The 11,291-nt window shown below is 36.1% G+C and overlaps 1 protein-coding gene across 1 annotated transcript in view; it reads left to right on the forward strand.

The window, feature by feature from the left end:
• The window catches only part of LOC143896303 (uncharacterized), a 317,491-nt gene extending 306,470 nt beyond the window's left edge, over window positions 1–11,021 (forward strand). The window contains exon 3 of the mRNA XM_077404066.1: window positions 10,697–11,021. Within this exon, the coding sequence (XP_077260192.1) occupies window positions 10,697–10,950 (254 nt within the window). The 3' untranslated portion in view covers window positions 10,951–11,021. The remainder of the gene's footprint in view (window positions 1–10,696) is intronic.
• Window positions 11,022–11,291: the final 270 nt, after the last annotated feature.

Consider the following 11,291-nt stretch of genomic DNA (forward strand, 5'->3'; position numbering starts at 1 on the left):
AATCTGCTGACAAGCAGCGGGTACAATATTGATTATTAACTGTAATTGTTGTGCAGACTGAATTCGAATACGTATATACACATACAGTTCATAATCCTTGTGTAAAAATATCTACTAGAATTTCGATGCCTATTATTTAAGGAAAATGCTTCTATGATTTTCTATATTGCATCAAGCTATGATTATATTTATATGAATTGTAAAAGTCGAAAGAGAGATTAATCCCCTGCCAACTTGTTTGTTCCTAAAAAGCTTAACCGCTTTATGCTTATATTCTATATCCTGCAATGTAACAAGAACAAGATCAGTTGCAGGCAGTCTTATTGCTTCTATCATGATAGTCGCATATCGATTCTTTAACAATATTACTTCATATAGTTCCCTGTTGAAATCAATTGTAACGGGGCAACGGCCTTCATCCATATTAATGCAGAAGCCACGATGCACGACCAATAATTGATTTTTCGGGTAATCGGCCAACCACATTCTTCGTTATTCGATAACATATAATCCACATAAAAGCAGAATCGATACGAATGTTTTAAATCAAGATATTATTGGATTTCTTTCCCGATTACTCAATACACAGAATGCACCTGCCGTTTTATTATCGGCTATGCGAATAAATAATCCAATAGTAATCTATTGAAATTGAGAGTATGCATCAGCAAAATTTTGAACACATAAACCCGCATTTAATTTAATATGAAAAAAAGATTGAACTTTAACTTAACGATCGTTTAACTCATCTAATCGACAATAGGCACTATAAAATTTTTCATACGAAATCTCGCAAGAATAATTCAGTCTTAATCGCATCGTGTTTACATCATATGGTCGATGGCCATAAGTCACGATAATTTTGAATTCCTGTGCAGAGAGGACAGCGGAGCCGATGCAAAATCGTCTTTGCGTTGATTAATAGCTATCGTTTAGGTCGGGGCGGCGCGTCGCAGCGCATCGAAAACAAAAAGACGATCCATACTCTTAATTAATGGAATCGGTCGTAGCGCAGCCATACGATGCACCGTTATTACGCCGTGATGCACTGCGTGATTAAATGGATAGCTTGATACAAATGGCAATAAACCGACATTGTGCTAGAAATATAATATATTATCGTAACGATTATTTTTTAATAGTTCACGGTTGATCTTCTTCGAGAAAGCATTTTTCTTAACAAATTGCAAAATATAAATAACGTTACAATAAATGCCATGATTAAATTTAAAAAATGTAACATAACAAATCCCGAGCACGTAAATTATTAGGCAAAGAATACTGATTATTGAGCAAAGTATACGCTATAATTTAATAAATATAATTATACAAAGCTTTCAATATTTTATACACCACAACAAGCTATGCACTGATAAGAGATAAATGAATTTGTAATCTTTGAAAAAAAAAATAGCTGAGAAATTTCAAGATAAAATTTCCAATAACTTTCCGCAACGGAACCGATACGTGAGTAAATTCGATATTTGTCATGCGTCGCGGCTAGTATAAGGGCGAAGTTATTCCAATAATAAAAAGCACATAAACGGTGAACGTGGCACGTGATGTATAATCCTTTCTTTAAGTACGCCATATTCCCTTTTTTATTAAGACAGATATAAAGTCAGATTTATAGCCAGCATTACATGCGACGTGCTATAATAGTAGTCCCTATTTACCCCCCACCTATCCCCCCATCCATATGTAATCCCACCTTAAAACGTCATACAAATGATTTAACGATCGAAACATGTGCAACGTTAAGGCGTCACTTTTATCTAAAAATCATCGTCATTTCCGTCAAACGATGCAGTGATGTTATCACCACAAATTTATGAGGTCTGAATAAGAAAATTTATGACTATTGTGCTATATTCATTAATGTATTACGGCAATAAATTTTACTATGCAAAATAACTACAATATTCATTTTAGTTCAATTAAATAATCGTATATTAGTGTTGACTGTAAATCATAATATAATTAAACATGTCAATAATAGGTTTAATTTGTGTAATGCTGGATAATAGCCTAATAAATTTTATGCATGGTAAATGCATATTTAGACAAAAATGCGATAATGTATAAATTTCTCTCTATTTTCAAGCATTTTAAAAGTCGTATTATAAATATTTCAATAGTAAAATTCATATTTTAAAAGTATTATGAATATTTTAATATTTTTTGATGGAAGTTATTATACACTTTCTAGAAATAAAAATTTTGGACATTTTGTCAATCATCAAAGTATTTCACAAATTACTAAAAACATTTTAATACAAATTTTACATATAAATAAACTTTGGATCTATGGTTGAATAAATCAATGTTGATTTTAACAAGAGAATATTTTATCATTGTCCAAATTATACATAAGTTGCGTTTTACCGATAGATTTTTAATATATCAACGTTAATATATCAACGTTTAAAATAAATGTAGTTTTAGTCGGTGTTTTATATGCTAAAAGCTGCGTAATATTAAACACTCTGTGAAACCACCGTATCGTAAGGATTTGCAATGGATTACGAAAAGTCGCGCAACTATGCTAACAATGAAAATACGAGACAACCGATACAAATTTGCACGCAAATCCGCTCGGCGCACACAGGTAAGTACTCGGCGAAAGGTTACTCGTACTTATCTCAGCCGCGCGCTGTTCATCGATATTCCTGACTTCGCTCTGCCGAGGATAAAAAGGTCGAAACTTCCCTATCCTTCCGGGAACGAATCTACATACACGTGGATAGGTAGATAGGTGGGTACATGTATGTATGCAGAGACGCGCGTTATAAATTTCGCCAGACTGTGCGCGAGGATGCCCCGGCGGAATGAAACGAGCCATCCCGGTGAGATTCCAGGTAGGGGCTGAAGAGTCTCGGATCGAGAGCGAAGAATCGAGCGAGACCGAGTGGCTGACTCGGCGCTGAGTCGCGCTTAGGAAAATTTCAATTACTCGCTCGGCGACGCAATATCGGCCAACATAAATATCACATTGACAGGCCCGTAAATATAAGGACTCATTGTAAAAACGTCTAATAGCAAAAGAGGGTTTCGCTGCTCGTTTTGGGAGCAAGGGGGGAGCTCAAGGGGGAAGCACTAGGGGTTACTTTTCATTCGCCTCTATATATATCGCGCGGTAACCCCAATGATATCTCAAACCTTTCCTCCCTTCTCCTAATATTCTCTAATCTGACCTCTACGAATAAGAAGTAAAAAAAAAAATATATATATATATATAGAGAGAGAAAGAGAGAGAGAGTAATGAATAAAGAACTGCGCGATAACTTAATATCGATATCGCCAATATATATTAATTGTATAGGCTGTCGTTTATATATAATCCATTTGGTTTCATTTGTATACAAGGATGGTTACAATATTGATTCTCGCTGCAAGTCGATTTGCTTCGATCTCTCCATTTATTAAATAATTTTTATCGTCACGCGACATATTTTATTAAAGTTTACAAGCAGTGTATATAATATCTTCACTGATAATATAGAATAATAATAATATAGAAAAAGATAAAAAATTAGAATAAGATCTCAGTGTGTCTATGTCAAGTATTTCAAGATCTTGATTAATGATTAAATATCTTTTGCACTTACACATCGATAATACTTATAGTGGAAAAGAATGGTAACGTTTCTAGGGCACATAAATCAGTTGAAAATCACGTATGATATTTAATTCAACGTCACGTTACTTTTGACGTTATCGAAACGTGCAAACTCGACGTGTGACAGCGCTCAAAAATTCCAGTCGGACTTCTCATGGCGACACGATCTCGCGTATGTAACGCGAAGCGACGAGTCGCTAAATTCATCGAAAAATGTGTAATGCGGAGGATATGGCTTTGCCAAATATCGATCCTTCATCCGATGTCACGATATCCGCTGAAGTAAGTCAGAATAGAACTTTGCCAAATGCCACAAAAACTGTTTTAAAAAAATTAAACTCAACTTTATTTCCTGAACGCTTTTCGATCCATATGTTTCCGTAAAGTTAGGTATTGTATATATATATATATATATATATTTTTTTTTTCTTTATATTCATACTTAGTTAATTATATACATTACGTTGTTATAAAAGAGAAAGAAATCCTAGTATTGTTCTACTTTAACAAAAAAATTTGACTTTAAAAAATTTAATATTTTACTTTTTCTAGCCCCGTAAAAAATACATGGATCTCGGTTTCGCGCTGTTATGGGTTGTCGTTTTGCAACAAAGCCTGCGTCGCTTCCAACATTTGGGCGTGCACGACGTATCGACTCTACGTCGAGGAACCGCATCCATTGCAAAAGCCACGGGCGGCAGCCAGCGGCAACCCGTGGATTGATTTTCATTTGGTCTCATAGTGTGTGACGAGGTAACCCCAAAGTACTCCGGGGTGCCTTCCCTTGCGCCAGGAACGATCCCGGAGAACTGGCCATGAACCAATCCGGACGCTGCCTCGCCCTGTTAAAACTACCGGAATAGCTTGAACGGTGCTTGGAACGGTGCTTGGAAATCAGGGCTACGGCATAGGGCAGAGCACTGTACCGGTTTGCTGCGTACCGTAGGGTTACTCGGGGTAAACTCCGCCTGTGTTACACGAATGCGTTACAACACGCCTAGGTGTTGGTTTGGCCCGTACCGAGGGCAGAATAGCGTAAGTAGTGTACACAGCGAAGTGTTTGTCTTTCGGGATTTATATCGACCGTTCCCCGCGCCTCCTTCTCTGCCGTTTTAATTAAATGTCCTTATATTAACACGCATTATACAAACTGCCTATTTTAAAAATAAATTGAATTAAAACTCAGCGATTGAAGGGTAAAAGTTAAATAGCAGCTGAATCAGTATTCATTGAGTTGTAATAAAAATTCGTTCGACTGCAATTTGCAATTTTGTTCACACAAAGTAATGTTTATTAATTTAATGCTTTAAATTGTGCGAGACAAAAACTTGGTGATATAAAATTTCAAATCTTCTTATAACTGTTACTTATAACTGTTTATGTAACAAATCTTTATATGTAACCTAACAAATCTTTTTATGTAACTCAAATTATCGATTTCTAGTAATATTTTTAGCAGATATGTAATTTTAAATTGTCTTTTTTTTCTGTTAAAACATATATTCTACAGACATGTTCTTTCACTTGAATTTTACATTAAACTTCGACTTTTAGAATTTACATTGTCAAAATGACGCATTTTTTGTTTAGAAAATATTTCTGATATAGTGTTGAAAGAAAACAACAAATTATGAGCAATCTCATCGTCAATGACAAAAATGAGAATAAAAATAACTTTTCAGTGATCGATCGCATGATGACTGTTTGTGAAATCAAATATTCGTGAAACTGCATATGTTCCAAGAATAAAAAATATTAAAGTACGAGATGAACAAGGTAAATATAATTATTATCAAGCACTACAGCAAGGCATGCAGTTTGAAAAGATTGGATGGACAAGAACTTTCTGTCCGAAATAGATACGGCCTGCACAAGAACTGATTGTGAGTAGAAACCAAAGTACTGGAAAGAGCCTAAGAATTTAAAGTGTTCAGCTTTCAACTTAATCATTTGAGAGTCTCGGGATGCGATGCGATATGTTAATGTCAAATGATAAAAAAGGAACTGTCGCACGGAAGGAAAGAAAAAAATAATCACGCAATGCCGACCGAAGGGGGTCAGCTTTTCGACAATTGTAGCGTGAAAACGGACGAGGCCGTGGCGAATCGTCGGCGGGAGTCACGCCCAGACACTATACTCGCTTTTGTATTCAATCCCTCCGTCGCCCCTCGGCAATTTCGTTTACGTGGCCCAGTGGCTCACAATGGCCGGTTCACAAAGGGATGATCGGGTCGCCGCCAATAAACCGGGGGTTACAGGGGAAATCGGACTCGTGTGTCGGATTCTATCGCGAGGATGAGTGGGTCAACCGATAAATGGCACGCCGCGCCGACGGCGACGTCCGCGACAACGTTGTTGTCGTCGTCGTCGGCGGCGTAACGTAAGCGATCGGCATTGATACCGAATATCACTGTTTCGTCAAATATAAGATGATAGATGAACTTATTTTAAGATTTTAGTGATCAGTAAGTTTCTATAGGACGTCCTAAAAACATCGGGCACTCTCAATCACGATATTAAAGGACAAAAAGTAAGAGAAATGATTATTTTAATAAAGAGACATCGATACTTATTATTGTTAAAGATAATTTCAATTTCTGACAGTTTAAGTCAAACACAAATAAAACACTTTTTTCCGTTAATTTCAATTTGCAACTGAAATTTAATTTTATGCTTAACTATAAAAACATATTGACGTGTTGAAAATTAAAATCTGAACAGGATAGTATCTGTAGATAAAAAAGTTTGATGTCGTGTTTGTTCTCATCATAGACATGATGGAAAGAGTTTATGAAAAATGCATATTTCTTTTTAATAAATATAAGCTAGATTAAAAGGATACATTAAAGGGATTAACTCGTTTCACAATCTCTTAATAAATGAAAGAACGGTGACCGTAAAAAGAATTTACTATATATAATTAGATTAAGAGCACAGGTCAAATCATGCGCATAATCTCGTCTTTGCGCAGAGGAATTGAAGTGCATGAAGAGAGTTAATCCATCTGAAAATTCGCGGAATTACGCAGTTGCATCGTGTGCTTAACGTGATCACAAATTAATAGAAGTCGTCTCGTATATTCGGCGAGGCGCTTAATACAATGCAAGTTTACGCGATTCGCGGAGTAGCAATATGGCGGAATTAATCTCTCTTAAAGGTCGCTGAGTCGTGCATAGGTGAATTACTCTTGAGAGGATTTAAAATTTTTATCGGAAAACAGCTAGAATCCGGGCGGGCGAATTAACTTCGTCAGACGTGCTTTCGGATCGCGTATGATAGTGTTGAATGATGAGTGAACTGTAAATTTAAAATGCGCTAATCCATCAGAGGCATTATATAGAGGGCCGGCGGCCGTCGGAGTCAAAGAGCGTCAAGCTTATCTTAAATTAATCGTGATTCATAACAGCATTGAACATTTAATACAAAATCTTTGGTTTGGAACGTAGCAGCTACTGTTGAAAATGTTCAGAATTATAAGGACGTTTGTAGTTTGGACAATCATAATTCAAAATTGCATGTCCGATAATTAACAAAATGCATATCTACAATTAATGAAGAGGACTGAAAAAATTCATAGAAACTTGAGCTTCTAATCACTAAATTATAAAATAAAATCCGTTAAGATTTTAAAATATTATATAGTAAAGTAGATGGATGATGGATGATACAAATGAGAGAAAAACATAATACACATATAATGAGTCTGGTAATAAAAAATTAATTTTCCTGGAAATTTTCCAAAATAAATGCAAAATTAATAATGTTTAACTACTCTTATCAGTAATTTACAAACCTTGCTTTTTAAAATACTATCTATAATTGGAACCTTAATGAGAAAAAATTTGTAAATATTTAATAATTTTAGAATATATGTCTCGCCCGCTTTCAATTTTTCAATTACAATCAACTAATCTATTAAATTTTATCATGTGTTATAAAAAAATTAGACGTTTATTTTAAGAATAACTTAAAAGCTCTTTGCGTTTAGAAAATTGTACCTTTAAATAATCGACTTACAATGGGAAAGGCGATATTTTTTTTAGTGCTTGCTCCGACGCCCACAGTCGGATCTCCAAATGCGTCATTTCTGACGTGTACGAAAAGAAAATTATTTCCCCTATCTGAAAGGTTAATCAGCGTGACGAACTTCAGATGCTCAGCCATTACTTAGGGACGTTCTGTCTAACGACTCCTTGTTGAGAGTAATCTCGATGCGATATATGTGAAAGGATCAAGTCCACAACTAAGCTTTCGATCCCAATGAATCAAATTATCCTCGGAATTAATGCGTCAGTATACGTACGTGCCTGTGAAATATTATGATAGTATCTAACGCTTCGAAGGGTGCCACAAATCAATCTGGATCGAATATAGTTGATCCTCTATTCGATTTTATCTAAGAAACCGTGAAAAATTGACCCGTATCTAATAATATACAAGTTGGAAAAAAGTATTTCGCAGTAGCGCCAGAAACAAAGGAGAACGCGAAAATCACAATAAAGTAAAATGGTAGAATCGCCTGTATTAAAATATTTAGATATTTTCTTGAAAAACCATAGAAAATGGAATTGAAAAATGTCTTGATAAACGAATGAAAATTCATAATTCGATGGAAATAATTTGATTGCGGCGAAAGTACTGCAAATGCATTAACAATTATTTATGTTTACAGATATCGTCGTAAGACGGCGAAGGTCTTTACACAGATAGCCTTATAAATACGCCCGTATAAAACTTCTAGCTTCAGCTGCATCAGCGACGCGAAACTTCGCGAGAAGCATCTCTGGCAAACGCAAATTCGCCCATGGTTCTACATGTAAACTTATTCTTATAACTAACAATAAATTACACAGAACTTCGCTGGCCACAGAGATTTGCTCGATGTGATCAATAAAAAAAACTTTCGCAGCAATTGCGCAACGCTTTCGTTAATAGCCTATGATAATTATGACGCGCACATACGTGCGTGCCCGCGCGCGTGTAATAAGCATGTGCGTGGTAAAGCACAGGAAAAAGTAAACTCATTATATTTTGCCTATCCCAAAATAAACGTTCATCGTTACAAAAGCGTAAATTATCGCAGCAAAGTATGCATATATTTTACGCAACGCACTACGTGCAATTTCGCGAGCGCTATTTAAATCGTAATTGATGCGCGGATAAATTCGCCACGGCTGTATTTAGAGCCGCGCAAGTCTCCAATTAAAACATCGTGAAAATTTCGATATTTAGGTAGCGTCAGAAAATTGTGGCTTCCATCAGCAAATTCGTTAAATGCACCGAATTATTTACATTTAAGGGTGTTTACTGCGAACGCTTCGTCAATAATGTTCTCTCATTATGCAAGCTAGATAGCATGATAGCAAGACAGATAAATTTTATTGAAACCTTATTGTATACATTCTTTAGATGTAGAAGTGTTAATCTCTGTATACTGAAGCTTTTCTCAAATCATGTCAGACACACACAAAATAAATTCTAAAAAAATTTTCCCTTTTTCAATACCATTTCAAAAATATTTTTTGGCATATTATGTTAATTCTACTTCTATAATATAATAATAGATTCGGGAATAAATTGCAGTAGCGAGTTTATATTGCTCATATTCACTGTATAATATATGACAGTAACACCTAATGTAACGTCCACGAGAGAAAATTTTTTCATTATATCCATACTATATTCAGAAGTGTCACGCGAAAATATTAGATATAATTCTATCATATGCACAATCTATCTCGTCGTCCCGAATTCTCTTTCTTATTAAAGAAAAGCGGGTTGAGCGAGTGGGGGAAATAAGACAACTTGATGAAGAATGACATGCCGTATAAGAAATTAAAACGATAAGGTCGTCAAGCGAGTCAGGCTTTTGTTCATACGACGGTCGCTTCCTCTACGTGAGTAATACGAAACGGCGGGAGGCATGAATCAGAATCAGGGGAAGCCAGCGAAAATGAATGACAACCTATTTGTATGACGTGCTCACCCCTCCCTCTCCCCTTCCTCTCTTGACCCCCGCAAAACCCTTCTCTCACCCTCCCGCTCATGTAACCGTCGCGTCTTCTTCCTCGGCCATGTCATAGGCAGGTAAAATATCGCGCGCGCACAAAACACGGTTCTGGTTACCACCCGGTGTTACAGCGATGTGTGTGCGCGCAAGAGCGCGTGGGATAAGAAACCGGAAATCTCCGCGACCTATACGGACAGTAAGGCCACGCGATGTGATTGCCGCGGATTCCAGTTTATGCACTGACAGTGAATTATGAGGTGGACAAGAGCCACACGAGGGAAAGCGCGGGCGCCACGTCCAGGCGTTAGACTCGTGCCGGGTTACGATCGTAGGGGATTCCGGGTGCTCTATAAACTCGGAACGAGAACGGCCAATGTCATTCCGCGACTCGAAGAAGGCGGAATGAAGTGAATGTTATCTACTCGTGGAACGCACGTTCCTTTTAGCCTCTGCAGCCTATAGCGATACGATATATGATGATCCTGCTTGGAGGCACTAAACCGACGTTGCTTGCGCCATGAATGTTACGAACCGCCATTACGTCAGACGCTTAAAATTTTTTACTTTGTAATAATAAAGAGACATTCAAGAGTACCCATTAATAAAAATGTATACAACATATTTTTTCATGTATCTGTTATCTCCTGAAATTAATATAAAAACAATTTCTATCTTAAAACACTTTATGTCAAGAAATTAAAAATAATTGTTAATTGTTGATATTTTTCTTCCTTAATAAAAAAACTGATATCATTTGCAATATCCATTATTTCCAATTTTTCGTGAAATCATGGAATAGGAAGAATATCGCGAATAAAACAAAATCGCATTAAACATAAGAACGGGGCTAAAAGATTGCTAAAGTGCTCATGAAAAATGCAGTGAAGAATACACTACACACTTGACTTGTCATCGTATTGGCTTTGCGCAAACCAGATTACTACAAATGTATAGTCTCTCTGTGTCTTTTTATCTCTTTTTCTTACAAATGCCTTATTTTTCCGGCATAAACTGGAGGTTTCTATTTACGATTTGCAGCCGGCATAGATATTATTTTTGTATTCCAGGAAATTACATTGGACGCCACACACACGGCGATATGTCGGTTCATGGAACAGGACCAAAAACATTCCCAGAAGGAGCTGCTTGGAACAATCCCTTGGGAGGGTTGAAATGCTTCTCGAGGACCATGCCATACTTCGTTCCTAATTCCAAGTACTATCACACGGACTTCTCCCTGCTTCCATTTCGCATTTCTATTGGCGTGTACGAGGGACTAATTTATAAACTGTCTGCAGATTCATTTATTTGCGACGATTGATTACACGGCGTGTCTTGACGAAAATCAGAACGCTTGTTCCGAAAACAAAGCGACGTAATTTGCTACATGTTAGAGCAATGTTTACGAAATGTTTACAAAATCGTATATCTAAAACCTCGACATGTAATAAATCTGATCGCTCTATTTAAAATTCATCAAATATTATAAAATTAAGTCACAAAATAAGAAATGGGTTTTAATTTAAAATAGATGAGAAAAAAAAATTTTGAGAATTTTATAATTAAAACAGTTAAATATATATATTAATCTGCCGATTCTGAAATATTAAATAGTATTAATATTAATATTAAACATTCACTCAGGAAAGTATATAATTAAAA

The sequence above is a fragment of the Temnothorax americanus genome, unplaced genomic scaffold, assembly GCF_048541705.1.
Source record: "Temnothorax americanus isolate GAGA-0224 unplaced genomic scaffold, ASM4854170v1 Scaffold18, whole genome shotgun sequence".
NCBI classification, from domain to species: domain Eukaryota; kingdom Metazoa; phylum Arthropoda; class Insecta; order Hymenoptera; family Formicidae; genus Temnothorax; species Temnothorax americanus.